This window comes from Zalophus californianus, chromosome 5 (assembly GCF_009762305.2).
Source record: "Zalophus californianus isolate mZalCal1 chromosome 5, mZalCal1.pri.v2, whole genome shotgun sequence".
Lineage (NCBI taxonomy): Eukaryota > Metazoa > Chordata > Mammalia > Carnivora > Otariidae > Zalophus > Zalophus californianus.
This window is the reverse complement of record NC_045599.1, coordinates 21,130,714-21,152,391: the sequence shown is the minus strand read 5'-3', so window position 1 is coordinate 21,152,391 and position 21,678 is coordinate 21,130,714. Positions and strand designations below refer to the sequence as shown.

Genomic DNA, 21,678 nt, shown 5'->3' with positions numbered 1-21,678 from the left:
TATTTGTGCTTTTTCAGAATGTGTGAAAGTCCTCCATTTACAGAGTCCTGGAAGATGTTTTCTGCCAGTTCCTTGGTTCAGCAGCTCTCAGTGAGTTCCAGTGAAGACGGGGGGGGGGGGGGGGGGAAGCTTCCATCCTGTTCATCCTCTTTGGCATGCATTTCCTAACCCATTTCCCCCCACCTCCTGCTCAGTGCAGGATTCCCACACAGGGTGGGCATCTACAGGGCCACTTAGGGAGCTCCTCTGATTCTGGTTCCCTGTTTATTCCTCTTCTCACTGCTTCACTCTTCTACACTCAATTTCAAACTAAATGGAAATGCAGATGGGCACATGAGTATCTAGGTTTCCCAAAATACACATTTTTCATGAGCGCTTCCCTCTTAAAGTGTGTGGACAGAGCCAGCATATTATCTCCCCATTATCACTCTGTTTTAATGTCTAACTGACAGATGCCTGTCAGTAAAACAAGGCAGTAATGAGCAGAAAATGTCTCTGCTCTTAGCAAAAAAGGAAAGACCCCAGATTCCTGTCAGGCTCAGAGAGCTCATCAGCCATTGTTAAAGAGGACTTACACATGCCTCTTCGGGGAATACCCATGGATGGCCTAAATGTTTTCACCCTTATTAGTGAGAAGAAGAAGGAGCTGTTTCTCGTACATGGGCAGATTTCTCCCCTGGAGGAAGCTAGCGCGGCGTGTTAATGGGTCATTTACTGCAACCCTAGAGTAGGGTGTGGCCGTGCCAGACGGCACCTGCAGGCTTCCCTGGGTGAGAATGCCTTCCTGGTGAGTCACAGACAAGGTCCAGCTGATACAAGCTCAGTGACCTCACCCCGTCAGTCTGATGCACCGTGCTTCTGCCAGTCTGCGTCTGTGCATTCAGCCACCTTCAGATGCACCTAGTCAACCACACGACAGTGGAAGTCTGCAGGGGCAAGTGACTCCAAGTGAGAAGAGGGGATATTTTAGATTTGTTCTCATTTTCCTCAGAAACTCGTCAATGCAGAAGCCCTCTGTCTAGGAGGGGTGTTCAGCCTAAGGAAAGACTCTTATCAACCATAAAGACAAAGTCAGACACCAAAGCAGGTGAGAGAAACAGTGCCTGGCCTTCTTACCGAGAGTGCTGGATGGCAGGGACCATGCCCTTGATTTATGTTGTGTCCACTTGAATCACAAGTCCAGTCCTCTAGACCAGCAGGGTGAATTATGGGGCGACAGTCTGATTTCTCTTTTAATTTCAGTAAAAACAAGTGGACCTTGAAGAATAAACAATAACAAAACAACTCAGTTACTATAGCTTGTAACTAAGGCACCAATTCCTTACTCTGAAAATTGGCAATCAAAGGAAAGAATTAAGCAGTGATCATGCCTTTTCTGTGCACATTGGATTTCAGCATAAGCAGATTGCACTGGTTGATGAGGGAAAGTTCTTCATTACAGGAGAATTCCTGCTACTAAAGTTGGAAGGGAAATTCAACTTGGAACTGCTTGATTTTGTAGCCCCCCAAGTGAAATAATTGCTTTAAGCAACTGTCATCAGTGCATGCAATCATTAGACCGTTAGAATATTGATGGGGAACGTTACACTGAAGGAATCATCTGCCATCACTTGAACCCACTAAAAGTGGGACGGCCACCCAGTACATTTGGTGCCCCCTGATGTGATGCAGTGTCACCTATGAACTGTTGTTGTCTAAGAGGTGAACTTGAACTCAATCGAGCCCATCTATAAGCTCACAGAAAACACAGGGGTTAGAGGAACAAATTAAGTGATACCACAAGAAAGCAAGTTTGGGGGCACCTCGGTGCTCAGTCAGTTGGGCGTCTGCCTTCGGCTCAGGTCATGATCCCGGGGTTCTGGGATCAAGTCCCACGTCCGGCTCGCTGCTTAGCCGAGAGTCTGCTTCTCTCTCTGCCTCTGCCCTCCCCCCGGCTTGCGCTTGTTCTCTCTCCCTCTATTGCTCTCTCTCTCTCAAATAAATAAAAATCTTTAAAAAATATTAATAGGAAAGAAGGAAGAAATGGAGGGAGAAAGGGAGGAAGACACAGTGTGACAAAATCTTGATTAATTGTCAGATTGGCACACTGGAATATATGTCAGTTTACTTAATATTCTATTTGTTTGGAACTTTGCATGGTAAAAATACTAAGAAAAGGAATAAAAGATCTCTCTCAGAGGTGGTAGTAGGATCCAATGGGGCTGTGACAAAAAAAGGTCATCATCTGATGATCAAAACTGTTATGGTTTTTTTCTTATTTTTTGAAGATACTCTTTCCTTTAAAAAAAAAACTCATTTTGTTAGATGGGGGGGTGGGTAGCCACTAGAAACCGATTCCATTGCCTTACATCAAGCAACTGGAGGAGATTTGGGTAACAGATAGTCTCTGGTGTGAAAGTGAATGCTGATCTTAGCTGGAATCACTTGCTTTCTTCAGCATCCGCAGTGGTGGGTCTCCAGGGACTTATCTGGCTACATGTGTTTTTCACATTTATTAGTGAAATTGGAGATTCAAGAATAAAACACAGTCCTCGGGAACATTTTGTTAATTTGTGACACACTAGAGATTTTTTTAGCGCGTAAAGCAAATGAATGACCTCCATGGGGGTATAACTGTTATTTTCACCCTGGAAGGCAATAAAGACCCACTGTATTTATTAAGCACTTAGAGAATGAAAATGAATAGTGCTATGAAAATAGAAAAGTATACTCACACTATTGCTATTAATAGTGTAATTTTTTTTTTTTGGTCTGTTCTGAAGGAAAACCCATCAGATGAAAGTTTAAAAGTAAAAGTAGACCTCTGCACAGTATGTGGCTGTTTTATCCTAGGTAAGAATTTAATTCCGTGTCAGTATTAAGTGGTTTTGTTTCTGTCAAACAGGCTGGATCGGGTTAAGGAAACTCACCCATCCTTTCTGGCAGGACTGGAAATACAAAGAAATGAACAGACCAGATTTGATTCAGGATGGTCTTGCTGAGCGGCTGCAGGGCCTGCAAGGATGCTCTGGTGGAAACAGCCCTCCATGTAAGCCAACGTGCCAGGCTATTTCTAACAGGTGTTACAGGTACCGGGCTGCTCGGAGGCTCAGGGACAGAGCAGGCTGGCCCTCACACTAAAAAAGTCCAGTTAAAGGTGATGCTCCCGGGCACCTGGGTGGCTCAGTCCCTTAAGCGTCTGCCTTCAGCTCAGGTCATGATCCCAGGGTCCTGGGATCGAGCCCCGCATCGGGCTCCCTGCTCAGCAGGGAGTCTGCTTCTCCCTCTCCCTCAGCCTGCTGCTCCCCTGCTTGTGCTCTCTCTCTCTCTCTCTCTCAAATAAATAAATTAAACCTTAAAAAAATAAAGGTGATGCCCTGACAGGTGGGGGCTGTGTGAGACGTGGGGACTGACGTCAAGATGCGTGGTGAGCTGGGCCAGGCAGCCAAAAGAGCAAAAGCAAGAAGGGGCATGGGCTCGGATGAGAACTAATTCCTCAGAGGTTCCTTTGAAGGAGTTCATTGAATGCTTTGCACTGAGGTCAGTGGGAAGTAAGGAAGAAAGAGGCTTCATTCCTCACCAGTATCATGGTGCCCAAGAACCCAGGACATACAGGGGCGCCTGGGGGGCTCAAATGGTTAAAGCGTCTGCCTTCGGCTCAGGTCATGATCCCGGGGTCCTGGGATCGAGCCCCGCATCGGGCTCCCTGCTCAGCGGGGAGTCTGCTTCTCCCTCTCCCACTCCCCCTGCTTGTGTTCCCTCTCTCACTGTGTCTCTCTCTGTCAAATAAATAAAATCTTTTTAAAAAATAAAATAAAATAAAAAATAAAATATACCCACCCCTTCCCCCCAAAAATATCCCCATACTCTCTCATTTCAAATTTATTTTTCAACCAATTGTCCTGTCAGTTACTGAAAACATCTGTAATACGAAAGTTTTCCATCCTTATTAAAAATATCCTTGGGTGCCTGGGTGGCTCAGTCGTTAAGCGTCTGCCTTCGGCTCAGGTCATGATCCCGGGGTCCTGGGATCGAGCCCCGCATTGGGCTCCCTGCTCAGCGGGAAGCCTGCTTCTCCCTCTCCCACTCCCCCTGCTTGTGTTCCCTCTCTCGCTGTGTCTCTCTCTGTCAAATAAATAAGTAAAATCTTTAAAAAATAAAAAAAAAAAAGAACCAAGGATATACTTTGGGAAGAGATTACATGATAAAGTGATCTCAGGTAACTCAGCCCTTGGCTATGTGTTGCTTCTTTCTTGTGCTTTGTTGGATCTTGACTTGAAAGACTAGACCCATTTATTTTAGGGAAGCACTAGAAAAGAACCTATGGTTTATCTCTGCACATATATATATATATAAGGATGCGTGTGTGTGTGTGTGTAGTGGAAAGGCAGGAAACAAAGTCTAAGGGCTGAGAAGAGTAATTCCAGGGGCTGTTGTCATGCTTTGTCTCTATATTTACAATAAGATTGTCAAAGCAGATGTCAGCAGTTCTGTCTCCATGAGACGTCTACTAGGGCAGATGGGCAGGTAGTGGGGAGGACTGCAGAGGGGAAGACCCAGGGGTAGGATGTGGAAGGAGCCCCTTGTCCTCACCCTGGCCCCCGGCTGTTGTAAGGTGACCCCGCTGCCCTGAAGTCTTAAGCACTGCCTGTTATGAAGTGCCCTCCGCATGCCAGGCACACACCTACCCCGGTCCTCAGCGTCAGGGAGGAGAATGAGTTTCAACGCCAAGGAGCTGTCTTCCGTTGCTAAGCGTTGGGTGGCAGTCAAAAGCCAGGGCTCGGCCCCTCTCCCCACATGGCCCCCTGAAAGGCTCCCAGAGTACTCCCGACCCCAAAGCCAAACATGTACAAAAGCAACGCAAAGACACCCACAGACCTTGACACCTCACTCGACCACACGTGATAGCACCATGGGATTTGGGGGCTTCTAATAATCCAAGGCATATGATAGGGAGTCCGTCTCTGATGCCAAAGACAGGGCTGAAAAGCAAAATCCAAGGAGCTTTCATCCTTACTCTGCACTTGCCTAACTCCTTGTCAAGCTGAGTGACTTTGGTTATCCTCGTGCCAAAACCAAGGGCAATGCAGCCGAGTCTCTTGGGCCCTCAAGGGCCTGAAGGCGCTGCAGGAAGGCCTGGGCCCCCAGAACCTGGCAGAATGCAGACTCTGGACACCTCCCTGGGAGAGGACAAGACTGTAGCCTCCCCGTGGTCTTGGTGACATGCAGGTGGGGAAAGCCCCAAGGAACCCCGGCTTAAAATCAGCCAACAGTGGATGCGGGAGGTTGCCGTTAGGAATCTAGCAAACCTGTATGCCTAGTACTGGGCTATCTGCACAGAAGAGGGTGAGTGAGGTACAACTGGGACTGAACCCCGCATCAAATTCCTTAATGGTGGACATTCACTTGGATGCTGGCAGAAAATGGGTATGAGCATAGCAACAGATTGGGAGCTCCTGGTTCTTAGAGCATATTCTGCCCTCATTATAGCTGAAATGTTCATCCCCTGTATTATCAGAGATCCTGGACAGCATGCTGTACCCTCTCCACTTTTCCTTATGCTAGACAGGGAGCTGTTTTGGTACTGGGCACACTGAACATCACTTGAAGAATATACTTTTTCTCCAAGTGATGTCCCATGAATGTCTTACTCTGTTTTGCCTGCTCCCCTCTGTTGTTTTTAAACCTGTCGTTTCAACTTTTCTGACGTGTCCCGATTGCTCCCCAGTCCCCAGAAACTCATCAGTGAGCTCTGCTTCCCCCCACCCCCACCCCCCACCCCTGCTCAGCAGGGCTGTGTGTGCGGGAGCCTGTTGTTATTTATAAGTGTAATTCAGCTGTCGCTGTGTCTTTGAATGCACAGGGTAGTTGTGGGATTTTTAATTGCCATTTTCATCTATATAATTAAAATTAAACGAAAAAATGGATAGCCTCCAAAATCCGAATTAATTTTATGAATACTTCTTGAGGGGAAAAAATATGTATAAACACGATAATTGTTACTTGATTTGCCTTCAGCAGAACTAGATGATTTTACCTGCCTAAAGAGAAAATTAGTAATTTTAAATGAAAAAAAAAAAGATTGGTCTGATACTTCTGGTGCTTCTTGCGGCTGAGAATCAAAAATAATAACGCAGATGGGAAATGATAAATAACTCTGGGTATCACTTTCCAAACAGTATGCTGTGAGATTGGAACTCTGCGGATCCAACTGGCCTTATGCTAGTCTGGATTTTTTTTTCCCCCTTGGTTCCTCACTGGTGTTTACACATTCCTCAAGAAAATGTCTTTACCCCCAAATCAAAACCTCCTTCATGCTCGGAAATAAGCATTTCACCTGCTTACTCTGCTCTGCAAGTATGACAATGCGCACATAAGCAGAGAATAATAAGAAAACAAAAAGACAAGTTTTTGTGTGTATTTTTTTTTTTTTTAATCCACTGGCCCGCCAGGGTTGCAATCTGCAGGCTCATGAAGCGCTTGACGGACATGTTTATAAAGACCTGGATGGTCACTTTATTTGGAATGACAAACTCTCCGCTCCACATAATGAGGTCAGTGAAGCATCCAGAAAAGAAACGTATAATTTGGTAGCGTGGGTCTGTAAGCACAGCCCTGCCGAGACTATTTAAGTTTAATGAAGCAGCTACTTTGCCGCTACACACTCCGAGTGAATAGCCTCCATGGCGTGTTTTTGAAAACTTAAATGTTGCTGGTAATCATGTCCCAGCAATCTCCTTGGAGAGCCTTTGTGCCCTGTTCTCAGAAGAAATATGCAGCTTTTACATGTTAATGGTTTTGAAATTAGTCATTTGCTCCATTTTCATTGGAAAAGGAAGGTCAGTGTATGGTTTCCCACCCACCTTCATTTTCTGTGCACATTCAGGAACCTCCAAGTCAGTTCATCAGGCATGCCATGCACACTGTCTGCTTATAACAGGCCTCAAAAGCCAGGGAAATGTTCTATCGAAGAGCATTCGTATTCTCAGAGACTGTTCTTAGAATTCAGAGGCTGAAAGTCTCCCTCAGAGGGGAAAGTTACTGGACAGGCCATTATTTTTATTTTCCCCCTCGTTTCAATCACCAACCAACGTGTACTGCCCGTTCATTGGTCTCCTTGGGGAGGCCTTGCTCCCTGTGTATGCAGCCCCTCTGGGAAGGCTAAGGGACATTTTAGAGATGCTTCCTGAAGCAGATTTGCTCATGTAAAACTAAGGTCAGCCCTCTGAATCTTGGACCAGTGTTAATGATGTGCACCTCTGTGGGAGTGGAAAGACATCTAGCCATTCCCCCAAATTTAGGGCAGTGTCCCCCGAGTAAGCAAGGGCATAATGGCTAGTGGAAAGGTGCTGTGTCCTCGTAGCTCTGCGGCCCCTAAGAGGGTCTGCAGAATGCTCCTCGGGAAATGTAAAGCCAGACTTGAAGTGGTCGGACTCTGCACCATCAGAAACTTCAAAGGAATATCCAGTAATTTCTTAAAAAAAAAAATTTATTGGAGTGGATGAAAGAATGAATAAATTTGCTTCTCGGTTTTGCTTTGTTGACCAACCCTGGTTGTATGTGTGTGTTGCGGGGGGGGGGGGGGCAGAAGACCCTTCTAGAATATATTGAGACCTGAGGAGCCTACTTGTTAAAAATCTCTGGAATTGGGCACCTGGGTGGCTCAGTCGTTAAGTGTCTGCCTTTGGCTGCGGTCATGATCCTGGGGTCCTGGGATCGAGCCCTGTATCGGGCTCCCTGCTCGGGGGAAAGCCTGCTTCCCCCTCTCCCACTCCCCCTGCTTGTAGAATTCTCTCTCGCTCTGTGTCTCTCTCTCTGTGTCAAATAAATAAATAAAATCTTTAAAAAAAAATCTCTGGGATTATGAGGGTCAAATTTGGAGGTCCATGCTTGCTGCAGGGTCCCAGCTTGGGACCTGCTCAGTCTGCTTGCTGCCAGGCAACCTGCCTGACCAGGTCAGTGCCGCTAACACACGTACTCTGACGCTCTGATTTTTACCTTTAATCCCCATGGTAATTTGTACATCCCAACAGAGATGCCAGCTTGACAGATCCCTCCCCGAAACAGCCTTGTTGTCCTAAATCTAAGAGATTAAAGTTGACTTGTCACTGAAAATACAGTTCTGATGGAAACAGGCCTGCAAAGGCACTTGGGCGTGGCTTGCACTTTATTTTCTAGTATATTTATCATGTGCTAGATAAGCTAAGATCACGGTGGCTGCTGTAACATATAGACCCAAAGATCTCCAACAAAATAGCAGGTTCTCACCACATGCCTTCACTAAACGTTTTCACGGACAAGTGAAAACCTGTGTTCAGGGATCTGAACAGACAGGGCTGATGAGAACGAGGAGACGTGGATGAACAGGGAAGAAGGTGCCTCCATGCTACCTGCCAATGGGATGGAGTGGCACAAGGTCAGAGCTAAAGCGTGATCCGGAAGTACAGCCTGGCGGAAGCTCACCAGCCATGGGGGAAGATGGTTTTCAAAGACAGAAACGAGATGCAGCTCAGCTTACAAAAAGAGCAGGAATGAAGGTAAATGTGGCAGTCATTCTCTGCACGTGGCTCAGTCCAGTTCACAAAGCATGTTCACATGTATTATTAGAGGCCTCATCAACACCCTGACCAAGTGGCTCAGGAAGTATTAGTACCTTCATTCCAAATACGCAAGAAATCTCAACCATGGCTGAGAAGCTGAGTGACCGTGGGGAGTGCTGAGCCAAGGTGCAGGCTTGGGGGGCCTGCCTCTGAGAACAGAGCTTTCTCCCCTAACTCTGCGATCCTCAGGGAGGTTCCAGGGGCTGCTGGGGCCAGGGGGCAGCAGAGGTGAACAGAGCCCCCCCCACATCACCTCCCCCACATCCTCCAGACATGTCCTCATGGTGCCAGCCATGTTCCCTTGGAAATCACTTACCAAAGGCAGACAGTGCCGAAACACAGCAACGATTAGCTGCAGCCTGGTTGAGTCTTTGCTTTGGTAAAACCTATACTCTGTCCTTTAAAGGGGTCACAGCTTAACAGACAGGCCTTTTGTATCTTAACAATGGTCTCATCAGGCTTTCTTTCATCGAGCCTCTCCCTTCTCTTTTGCTGTCTCCCTCTCGTCCACCTAGCGCCAACGCCTTGCGCTATGCGCAGCTGGACTTGGCCAGTGCCAAATCATGTTTGATTCGCAGCCTCAGAAAGCAATTAGACAAGGAGTCAAGCCTGGCCAACAAAGGACCTGTCCTACCAGTGCAGTCTGATGTTTGAGTTTACAGAGACACGCCCCCCTCCCCACCGGCACTGTGTTTTTGTCCCGAGAAATCCCCGAGATCCGAATTCTTGGGTGAACTGGAAGATACTCGCCCACAAGAGCAGCAGTGTCGGTAAGAAAGCGGTCGGATGGTGCTTGAAATTTTGCAGGAAGATCCGTGGAAGCCCAGTTAGGCTGCAAAGCAACAGCTCAGCTCTTTCTGGCATCCACAGCAACAGCCTGCTGTTTTCCCAGGTGGCTCTGAAGGAGACAGGGAAATGCAGCGGGCCATTTGTCACTGCCCCAGGTGCAACATATGCATGCCAATTGGCGCATGCGGCCTGCAGAGGCCCACTCCAGCCCCAGGCCTGGTGCAGGCCTCCAGGCTTCCTTTTGACCGAGACTGGGGAGAACGGTGCTCCCATCTCTCCTCCTCCACCTGAGGACATGAAGAGATCCACCCTTGTGGGGGGGGGGGGCGGCGGAACCAATCCAACTCAGCCCTTCCCACCACATCCTCAGGTGCCTATGCTCTGCATTATCCTTTCCACCCCATTTGTAATTCAAGACGTGGTCTTTCAAAAGCATGGGAACTCATCATGGGCATGCCAGGCTTGGTATCTCAAGATGCATGGTAGTTAGTGAATACACGGGTATGTTCTTCAGTGAGCGCCAGACCAGAGTGACCCGTCAGGCAGGTCCCAAGTGGGGTTCAGGGCTCTGAAGAGATGGCCCAAGAGGAAGAGGCAAGGTAGAGGAGCCCTCTGTCCCTTTATGCTCAACTCTGTGCCTGGCACCCACTGTGAAGGGAATAAACTGATCAGAAGACCTGTGATATCCCTTTTGCCTTTGAGAAGAGAAATGAAATGAAGTAAATTACAGATATAAAATAAGTTTAAAGGGGACTATACTTCTAGAATTATTTTAAGGGCATTTTGCTGATTTAGGTCATATAGTTAGAACTGCTTCCCTTGATGAGAACTTAATCTGGGTTATAAGTGAATGAACCTGGGGACATCGTGTGCCTGCGTGATGTCCCTTCAAGGGTAGCCTTACTCCTGACAGCCCTGGTCTCCTCTTCTCCCTCTGAGCATCCCTCCTCTGCCTCCTTCCCGTTCCATCGAGCACAGGGAGGGAGCGTTTGGTCCTGTGAGTTGAAGTTATGCAAAACCCGAAAATAGACTCTCAGAGTACATCCAGACATAATGATTCCATGCGGCAAGAAGGTCACTGTGTCTGCTTTTCCTGCCAACACACCCCTGGCTCTTAATCTATGGCTGCCTTGTGAAGCAAGAGAGCTATGCCAGGAAGTTACACTTGGTGACTGGGAGGCATTATGAGAATTTAAAATCATGTCAATGGGGTTTTATAAGAGCAGGCCAGGGGAGGGGGATTAGACAGTTTTAGAAGTCGGACCTTGAACATCCTTTTGTTCTATGGCCTGAGAGCTACCATAACTCAGTTATTAAAAAAAAAAAAAAAAAAAATCTGGCCTCTACTACAAATCAACTCCACCCTGTCAACCCTGCCAAAAATTAGAAAGACATCCACCCCAAAAGTTTACTGTGGTTATCTGAGTGGTGGGATCATGACTGAATTGTGTTGTTTTCCTTGTACTTTTCTGTACTTTCTCTAACATACATTTCTGGCTTTGGCAATGTAAAAAGAAAGAAAGAAAGGCAACAAATCCTATTTAAAAAGCAAAACTAAACTAGCTAATTATGCAGTTGTACTTTTGTATGCTTACTGCCTGGTGGTTGAGAAGCCCACCAGAGTGGTGCCAATGACATAGCAGAGGCGGCTCTAGCCTGTGTCCTCACATCAGGCCTCAGACCAGGGCTGGTGTCCATAACCACCTCCCCATGGCCAGGCTCCAAAGGTATGCCGGCAGAGAGCAGACCACAAACGCGGAGAAGATTGGTGGCAGCCAAGGACAGGAATGGGAACATGCTAGAGCGAGGCCAGCCAGACACCGCAGCAGCAAGGAGGGGATTCCCTTCCTGTCCAACTGTCTCCAATGGTCAGGCCTCCCTGATATGCGCGCGTTGGGAGGGAGGGCGTCAGTTCAAGTTCATCTGCAAACACTGTGTTCTCATCTTAAGAACATCCAGTTGATGTACATTGTTCTGGAAGTCGGGGAGATCCTGTTTGCCAGACCTGGAGGAGTCAAGTACTGTATAATAACTGGGAAAAAGAGCTAGGAGGAAACAATCCTTTGAGGAATTCCAAAATTCCACCTGGGGTTGTGGGATGGATTTACTTTAATTTGGGGCCTTTGGCATCCAGTCTGCTTATTGATGTGACTTCAGCCCATCAACCAGTCCTGTGTCTCCCTACAGAGTCCAGGCCGTCTTGGGCTCCGCGGAGCTTGAAGTGAGCAGGCTGGGCAGAAACAGCTGTATTGCTAAAAGTGAGATGCAGCTCCTATGAGTTTCTATAAAGACCTCTATTTTTCATGCATCACCAACAGACTTACTACTGGATGCAGTGGGTCCACACACCAGTGGGTCTGAATGCTTTGAATCTGAGGTCCAGTTCAAGCCCACACCACCCTGATCGGGGACAGAATTCCTTGCAGGCTATGTGACAGGCTATGTGTCAGGGAACGGATTATTTTTAACAGGCAGTGGAGGTCTCATCCATCCTCATTTCTTGCATTCTCATGTGTGATCCTCTATGATGATGCAGTATTCCACTACCAAACACTCAGTTCTAATGTTTTGATTGTGATGTCCATTAAGAAAAAATGTAACAAGCTCATCCAACTAATCACTTCCCATGAATAACTATTTAAGACAAGGCCAAAATAGGTTAAGTTTTTAAAGGAAGTTAATTGTCAAGATATATTAAGTAGATAATTGTATTATGGGACGCAGATATGGCAGCAGTCAGAAAGGTGGACATTAATTGATTCATTCTGGCCAGTATTGTCCTAGAAGCTGCTACTTGGCCAGAGTCTTTTTTTCCCCCTCTTTCTCTCTGTTTTTAATCTTAGCATCTCAGAATGAAGCTGAATGGAGAATAAATTGCTTACAAGAAAAAAGAGTTACGAACGGTTTTAATAACAATTCTAGTAACTTTGGGTGTCAACAAAGACTTATTGCTTCTCTGGCAACGGAGCAGAACTGCTTATCTCCTCGTCATATGGGGCTCCAGAGCCATCGCGCCCTCCCCTCTCCAAGAGCAGGGCTCCGAAATGTTTATGTACACCGACACGCTCGCTATCTGGCTCATAAGCACATCCGCTGTTTCCCGCGGGCTCTGCACACGCGCGTGCGTGCATGACATGGTAACCAGATAGTGTGCCACGTCTAGGCTCCCCCTGTTATATTAAATAATGACATGATGAGGTGGGTGGCCTGTAATTCCCCCATTTTCTGTTAACCACCCTGCCCAAGTAAACTGTTTTCTGATCTCTCCTAGATGGAAATCCTGTATGAATGTGGAAGCCATTAGCCAAGTAATTGCTGTCTGTTACCATGACAACCAGCCGCTGCAGTCACCTGCCCGAAGTGTTGCCAGACTGCACCAGCTCGGCCGCGCCCGTGGTGAAGACCGTGGAGGACTGTGGCAGCCTAGTGACTGGGCAGCCGCAGTATGTCATGCAAGTGTCGGCCAAGGACGGGCAGCTGCTGTCAACGGTGGTGCGGACTCTTGCCACCCAGAGGTAGTACCGCTATTAAAATAATTGAATCTGTAATTGATCCGGAAGACTCTCGGTCAGATGGAAACTGCCAGAGGGAGCGTAATTAGCACTCAGGTCTTTTGTGTCAGGTGAGCCGAGGTGCTACCCGAGTTCTCTCATCCTCACCGTTTCTATAGCGATGGGGCATAAAGCTAAAATTCCCATTGTTGAATTTTCTACTTCAGGTCACACGTGTAGAGAGAGCCAGGCAGGGAAAGATCCCCCAAGACACAGGGCCACTTTCCCCGCATTTGTTATGTGGACGTTGCTATGATAATTACGCTCTTGTTGCCAGGCACTAACAAAGGCAGTCCTTTGTGAGGATGGGAGGAAGGAGGCACCTGATTTCAGGTGACAGAGCTCTGTCACCTGAAGTGATTGGACTTGTGGGCACGACTTCTGAAGGGACATTCCTGGTGCTTGTGCCAATCAGCACTGCCTGATGGGAGACCGTCCGGGGCTTCATCCCGGGTGAGTCTCCTCTCTGGCACGTCCCCACTTGGGGGCCTCTTTTGTGGCCCCCTCCTTTGTGCTCCATAAGCCCCCCAACTCCTGGTCCTTCCCAACACACCCTGCCCTACGATTGTTCAAACTGTGACAGTTTGTCTCCCCAGAATGAGGAACCAAAGCAAGGCCAAAGGCTCCGACCAGCCCAGAGATGGCTCGTCCCGGCTGGCTCTTTGTCCCTGGAGGTCTCTCTTGTGCTGTTGCTGTCCAATGGCAGATTGAGAGCCACAGGCTGCCCGGCCAATACATGCTCTTTGGCTTCTCCAGCTTTCTGTCAGGATAGGTAGGGACAACTCTGATCAATTAATGTACAGTGCCTATCAGCACTGGACCTGTCCTCTGATACCAGCACCACTTCTGACCCAGAAGCTTTAGACCAGTCACTCGCACACTGACTGCTTACCTTGGTCTGAGCAACTCAACCAAACCCTACGGGAGAGATCCAGGCCCACACACACCTGCGGCAGGACTGTTGGCAGCACCACAAAATTTTCTGTCGCCCCAGCCTAGACATGGTGGCCACCAGACATGGACTCACACCCTCGTGCATCTTGCAAGCGCTGCCCACGCATCTGCTGTTGCCGATCAGTGCAGCTCTCGCTAAGGGGTCGAGTAGAAAAAGTCAATATGTATTTTCCCACCTCTTGAAAAGCTTCTAACAATTGGTTAGGACTCAGAATATGACAAGGCGATGAGCGTCATTGCTCATTTGTGAACTGAGACAGGTCACTGTGTGTGCACCGTCACCCTGGCAGCCTTCACACACCTTGTTTAATCAGGAAGAACAGGCTACAGAGCTAAGATGACTTAGACTTGTGAGCCAGGGCGCGTGTGTGTGTGTGTGTGTGTGTGTGCATGTGCACGTGCTCACATGCACGCGCATGAGGGGTTTTCACATGTTTACGTGGTCATGTAAACCAGATGATTTTCGACTTTCACATGCATTTGGCTCAGTGGGAATGAAGGAGCCAGGAATAGTCAGAGAAAAAAAGTCAACTCCTTCAACTTTCTTCTCCCACCCCTGAGTGGGCCCCCCTTCCGGGCAAGGAGGAAGGACGTCTTTTCCTCTTTTAATCCCCCTTTAGCCTTCACTCATTCCCAGGATCATCCCAGAAAGGCCCTTGGGAAAGAGCAGTGCTTCCATGGCAAGTAGAGGGGCTGTCCCCAGTTGGGCACATGTAGTGATAACATAGTTTAAAACCGAATGCCCAATAAAGGACAATATGAGAAGCGATACACAATAATGTCAATCAGAAAGAAGTGGTCCTTTCCTGAGACACAGTATGCACGGGGAGCTGAGGCCATCTCAGTTTGAGGCCTTCATTGTCCTCTAACTTCCCTGATGAGCGCTACGTCATTTGATTTTCCCTGACCTGAGGTTTCCTGTAAGTGAAAATAGTCACCATTAACGACACATTTACTACATGCTGGTCCTTATTCTAAGCTTCGGATCTGGACCATCGTCTCTCATCCTTATGTCACCTTTGAGGAAGGCACCATTCTTTGCACCTGTTTTAGAGAGGACAAAACTAAAGTACTTGGCAGTATGATGTTACTTGCACCAAGTTAGCCAACTGGGAGGCAGCAGACCTGGGGTTCAGAGCCTGACTCATGAACCACTACACTGTGTGCCTCACAGAATGTGTAGGCCTGGCTTTTTCTCTCTCCAGATTAATGGCAGAGCTCTGGACTGAGGCCGCCTCTCTAGGACATACTCATTCCTTATATTTGGCATAGTATCCTTAACACCCTCAGGAAGCTCAAAGGATCACCTGCCCCTCAGCTCGGTGCTCTGGCTCAGACAACACTTCTGTGTTATGACTCGAGAATTGGCTGCCAGTTAACTTGCCTCCCCTCACTCTCCCACCCTAATGAAAAGAGAAATGAAAAGAACCTCTGGGTATTTGAACGTGTCCTGGTTTGGTTCAAAAGGCGCAATTTGCCTAGAAACTGCGGTTGATGTCATTTCAAAACAATTTCTGTTTTTAATGGTGAGGAATCGTTCTTATTTCTTGATTGGTAGTTTGCCTGAACAACATCCACGTCCAAGACAACAATAACATGCTGCTCACTTTCACCCGCTTTCGGCCCTGGGCCACCCCCCTCCTTCTTTATACTGTCAAAAGGAGGTGCCCAAGGACCCCAGCCCTGGCCTCTGCTACCATGTAAACGGAGTGTCCATCCAGGGCGTTAAAGCAGGTGTCTGCCTGAGGAAGGTCTGAAGGACACAGAGCCAGAGGACCATCCTTGTGGCGATGGTTTTGGGCCTGGTGACCAGCAGATACCCCTCCTTCTGTTGCAGCCCCTTCAATGACCGGCCGATGTGCAGGATCTGCCATGAGGGCAGCAGCCAAGAGGACTTGCTCTCCCCCTGCGAATGCACGGGGACTTTGGGGACAATTCATCGGAGCTGCCTGGAGCACTGGCTGTCGTCCTCAAACACCAGCTACTGTGAACTCTGCCACTTCAGGTTTGCAGTCGAGCGCAAACCCAGGCCGTTAGTGGAGGTCAGTCACTGGGGCACGTCCTGAAAACTTAGCTCTAATGAGCAAATGATGTCTGCTTTTATGCCCAGATCACAAACCTGGTGCAGCTCAGTGAAGCACAGCATTAGCAGTGTGCATGAGTGTGCGTGAGTGTGCGTGGGTGCATGAGTGTGCGTGGGTGTGTGTGAGAGACACAGAAACAGTTCACACGCTCACTCCGAAGCCAGCAGTAGAAAGGTGATCTCCATGAGGAGACAGGAGAGCGGGGAAGTTGGCAGAGCTGCTCCCCCTTTGTCCATCCCTACGAAATGGAACAAAGAGATCCAACACTCTCTCTTTGCACACCATCTGCCCAATTTGAAGCACCAGGTAAGTGGGCATTTGGGTTGCATAGCCTGAGAGGTCTCTGTGAAAAAATAGAGGTGCAAGGATAATGGATGCCGACTCACTCTTCTGGGGTTTGAGTAAGTTCCATGACCTTAGGTAAGTAATTTTACCTCTTGAAATTACTATGAAGTTTAAATGAGGTAAGAGTTCTAAAGCACTTAGAATAACAAGTACATATCCAAGTGTTTGAATTAAAAAAAAAAAAACTCTCTTAGGAAATTATACACAAGCTTTTTTCAGCTAATAACCTAGCATTGGAATCTCTTTTCTTTAAAAGGCAGGCATTTCAACCCAACCATTAAAATGGCAGGACACTCTTTCATATTTTAGGAGCCGCACATTTCTCCTTTAGACCAACGGTCTAGTCCTATATTAGCTAGAAGCAGCGGAAAGTATCATTAGACTATTTTGCCTTCTGTCCTACCCTCAATTTCTACTGGTCAATTAAAAATTGGATGTTAGCATATATACAACTAAATATATACAATTAAAAATAGTATATTACAATAAACATTCTAATATACTATGAGCCAGAGCTAACCTTTGAAAGAGACCGAGACCAAGATTATGGGCCTCTAATCCAGACCCACTGATAACCTCCCCCTTCTTTCAGCAGCTGACCCAGCAGAACTTTGGCATTAAACTAAAGCTAGAAATCAAGACGCCCTTCTTGGAGACTATTTAAAACAGGACGTTAGCACCTTGCCGCTTACGGCACTTATGGCTCTGGAGAGCTCTGCATATACCTGCTCTCCCGTTTGACCTTGAAAATGTAATCAGGACCTGGAAACTGGGGCCTGTTTTAGCTATGACATGCTTACCAAATGGCACAAGATTTATTTGACTTGCCTCAATACACCCTCTGCTTTAAGACTCTGGATCAAATGACCTCTTAATTTAGTGGTCTTGCTGCTTGACAGCCACTATCAGAAATTCCTATTTTAATCTGGCCCCACGCCACATTCCCTGGGATTTACATTTCAGAACTTCTCTGCAGAGGTGGGGGCTGGGGGCGGGCTGAATATAATTAAACAATAAACAAGGGGGGTGAAGATTTCTCAAGCCCAAAGGCAAAAGTGAAAAAGAAGCCTATTTCTCCTCTCCAGAAATTTCTGGAACCTCCCCAAGTTGATATTGCACCTTCTCCAGGGAAGCTAGCTTCCCAGAGTAAAAACAAAACAAAAACACAACTCTGCTTTAAAAGGGGTACAATCCAGTGGTCTTTACTGGTATCTCCCCAGTAAAGAAAACTCTTATTTTTGCTTGGTAAAAAATCCCAGTGTGTGTGTGTGTGTGTGTGTGTGTGTGTGTGTGTGTGTGTGTGTGTGTGTGTGTGTGCGTGTGCGCGCACGCGCACATGTGTGTGCTCACATGCACATGTCGGTTTTGTCCAACTAACTCGCCTGTGTCGAATCACCCAGTGAACCCCTTCCATCTCGGAGAGGAAAACATGCACCCACACACAGAGGTTCTTCAAAGTTGCCTATGCTTGGCCACAGACTGTGGGATCTTAGGCAGCCAACATTACACAAGGAATCGAGGCAAATGACCTTGAGAATGTGTGAGGTGCTCTGTAAGATTTAGGGCCTCGCCTACAAAAACTTCACCCAAACGGTCACCGGTGGTGAAATTTTCATTGCACAGATGGAATGTGACATTTTTCAGAGTTAATGATGATTGAACAAGTTGAAAGTGAAAGGCAAACCTCAAGCCAGGGGAGGCTGGCCGTTTGATCATCCCATGGCGAAATGAACTTGCTGTTTGACCACAAGCAATAAAAAGAAGTTGTCTTTGGTTTCTCAGCTGGAGGACAAATGAGAACCAGGTGCAGGCAGATTTTTCAACAAATGACATTACTAATTGACTTTTCTATTCTTACCAAAAGGCTGGTTTATTCACACTGAGCTTTGCTTCATATTTTTATCTCAAGATACCAAGCATCTTTTTTGGAAAATCAGCAAAACCCACCTATTTGGGTTAAGCATTGGGAGTATTGTTACTTTATTTCTCATTTGTACTCTTTCAGTTGCTTTAATCATTACTGTATCTACCAGTTGGATCTGCCTTCTCATTAAAGCAAGAAAATTCTGTATCTTTGAATTTCAAAATCAATGTGATAATAACAGCTTCTTGTTTGCCAGAGGAAGTGGTTGAAAAAGTCATTTATAAATGTTATTTGTCAGCACCCAAGTGTTAATGTTGGTCAGAATCACTGTCACACCTCAAATTCCCTCTGTTCAGGAAACTCCCCCAGTCCTTCATCCAACATAGTCTTAACCCTCCTGATCACCAACATTGCGAAGACACTGCCCCATTCCTTCCTTTCCTGCACTCTCTGCGGCCAGCAGCTGGATGTTCATTTTTCATAGATCAGAAACCCAAAGTTTCTGTCTACAGGTTTCTACTCATAATGGCCCAATCAGTGGACCGGTTTGTATTAGTACCTCCAACATGGGCACCACGTCCTCACTTAACCAGTGCCCATTTGTGAGACATAGCTCAGTTTCTCAGAGCTGCGGAGAGTGAGCTAGGGGCTCTCCATGATATCCTTAGTCTCTATAAATACTTGCAAAAAATACGTTCCACACTTAAAATGAGGACATACTCGATATGTGATTTATACCTCGATAATATGATTTTGTGTGTGCCTATCTACAAACCTACCTGCCTCCATGGGCAGACTAAATCATTTAGTGCCCTCTGGTAAATTAATTGGCAATTTTATATCCTAAATTTTATTTTAATTTTATGTTTTGCTGCTAAATAAGCCAGTGTAACAAGGGCTAGTTTCAACCCAAGAGAGCTACTTTGTGATCATCGGTTTATTCAGATGTGGGTGAATTTCCTCTAGTCCAGCTTATGTAAATCTCGTAAGGTCTGTGTCAGTCAGGCAAAGCTTGACAGGGAAGTATTCACACCGTATGTAGCAAAAAGGAAGAGCGGATACAACACACATACATCTCACACCTCCACGGACAGCACTTCTCTCCTCCCAAGACAATGTCTTTTTCATTGATGATGGAAAATTTACCCAGGAGCAATTTGTCAGATAAATTATCCCCAAGAATAATGACCTGGTAGAACGCAGTAAATAGACATCCACTAACCATAAAAGGATTCGCTGAATGACCAGCCTGGGTGGTTTTATGGGTTCCTTCCTGCTCATTTTCAGTTTTCCTCATCTCTCTCTGTAAATTGAACTCTGATACCATTCTTTTACAACAAAGGGAAAAATACAGAAAACCAATAAAAGTAGCATGATGCGTTCCCCAAAATGTGTGCCTTGACTCCCGCCTACCAGGGTGATTGCTTATCTGATGGAGCAGTTTGCCAAGGAAACGCATCTTATTATGTGCAAACAGCGTGCTTGCAACATGAGTTTCCACTGATGGGAGTATCTGGCACTGGGCTTTCCTAAGATATGTATCAGTAACACCCACCCTGGCCCGGGAGACTTATGAAGTAATAGATCAGCTCAGCACTGTCCTGATTAAAATGAAATAGCTAGGAAATGGTGCAAAAACCGGGGGGGGGGGGGGGGGGGGGGGGGGGGGGGAGGGGCGGGGGGGAGGGGGCGGGGAGGTCTTCCTAAGATCTGCTGTTCCTCTGATTTGGGAGACATGGTGATTTTTCACAGAAGGAGTGATTAGGTTTCCACATTCCTACTTCCTTTACACAGACCCAGCTGATTGATAAGAATGGTAGGAACAATTTAAAAGCTGTTCCCTGTGACTCAGAGGTTTAGCTAAACTGAAACTAAGAATGTTTCACACATATCTCTTACTCAGAATAATGGGATGTAAAGCAAGAGAGAGGAGGATTAAGGTTTTTTTTCCCCTAAACTTTTTATTTATGATATATATATATGTATTTTTTTTTTAAGTCACTAGAGGAAAATGTTTCTAAAGTGTGCCCTGGATTCAGTGTAATCTCCAGCTACACAGCAGGAAGCCGAGCTGAACTGCTGTGGGGAAACCACTTTGTACCTTGGCATCTGCTATTTAATAGATTTAAGACTTTCCTCAAACCCTCTTAATAAGTATGTATCAGGCTTAGGCGACATTGCTTGGCTCTTATTATAGTGGGTTTGGTTTGGTTTTGATTTTTAATATATCCATTTAAGTAAAAACATGGTTTTTTAGTTTCGGAGCAGGCAAATTCCTCTCAGCAAACCCTTGTAGCATCAGGGTATTGACATAAAGGGATTCAAGGAGCTTCCCAGGCATGCGTACCACCTATTCCATTCTTCCTCCAAGGCAGGCAGGCAAGCTCCCCCCTTCACGCCAACTCACGAGCGCAGCCTAGTAAGGAAGAGAGCGGGACCATGATCATAGCATGGGATAGGCAATCCAGAAGCACCTGCTCATTAAGTCAGTGCATGAATGGACAACGTCCCTTCCCCCAGTTGCAAACTGTATATCATACTTTGGGCCTGTGGCTTTAAATCTAAGAAACCGACACCGTGGCCTTACGGTTCAAGCCAGACACAGCTAGACGAGGTCTTCCAGGAAACACACCAGCAACCCAGCTTTGAGCCACACAGCACACAAGGAGATTCTGACCAAGCCCGGCCCCCACTCACTCGCCGGCCCTCCGTCAGGTTTGGCAGAAGGGCAGGGGACTGCAGCCCTGTGGGCACACCGAGCAGTGAGGAGAAAACACACACTCCAGGACCCCGCAGGAAACCTCTGGCCCAAGTTAGAAAAGTGTGGTTGGGAGTAGCGCAGATGGGGCCAAATCGGAAAGATTCGGGCCCAGCTAGCCTCTGCCAAGCTTTTAGGAGGAATCCAGGCACTATACAAACAGAGCACCGTAGTTCTGGGTAGAAAAGCTCATATTGAACATTCGGTAGATGAAGACACAGGTTTACCGTGGTTCCGTGAGGCCAGACTCCCTAGGCGAGAAAGAAGTAAGAAGGTCTGACGCGCTGCTCTCAGCTTCTCCCTCCTATTCTGGGTCCTGTTCCGGAGGGACGAAATGGAAAAGGTCACCCCCTGGCGTCTGTGGAGCAGGGTGGGAGGGCTTTCACTGAAACCACCAGGAGCTCCCACTTCTTCCTCTCACACCCGGGCTGACTGCTACCACCTGAGCTCAGGACCAGTGAGCACAGGTTCCTCCCGCTCTGGCCCCAGGCTCCCTGGTCCCTCCTAACTGGAGGCAGCCCTCTGACCCGCTCCACGCGAGGCTACAGCCTCACAAAGCGGAGGAAGGACTTGCAGCGTGAAAGACAGAGAGGGGAGTGTGTTGAGGAAGCTTGCATGTCTAAGTTGTGGATAGCACAGCCTCCGGCTGAGTGAAATCCGTGCCGGTGACTTTGCCAAGCGGGGCTTAACATGCCAACTCTGGCCACTGGCTTGTAACTGTAGTATATCCCACACTGGGCTGGCCACCCATGGC

The 21,678-nt window shown here is 47.2% G+C and overlaps 1 protein-coding gene across 5 annotated transcripts in view; it reads left to right on the top strand.

Moving 5' to 3' along the window:
- The window catches only part of MARCHF3 (membrane associated ring-CH-type finger 3), a 131,500-nt gene that overhangs the window by 83,495 nt on the left and 26,327 nt on the right, over window positions 1-21,678 (top strand). For 4 of the 5 annotated variants that reach the window (XM_027605404.2, XM_027605406.2, XM_027605403.2 and 1 more), the window contains 2 exons: window positions 12,640-12,883; window positions 15,711-15,915. In XM_027605404.2, coding sequence (XP_027461205.1) covers window positions 12,696-12,883; window positions 15,711-15,915 — 393 coding nt within the window. In that variant the 5' untranslated portion in view covers window positions 12,640-12,695. Of the gene's footprint in view, window positions 1-2,884; window positions 3,029-12,639; window positions 12,884-15,710; window positions 15,916-21,678 lie in introns of all 5 variants that reach the window. The other variant, XM_027605405.2, reaches the window with a different exon arrangement.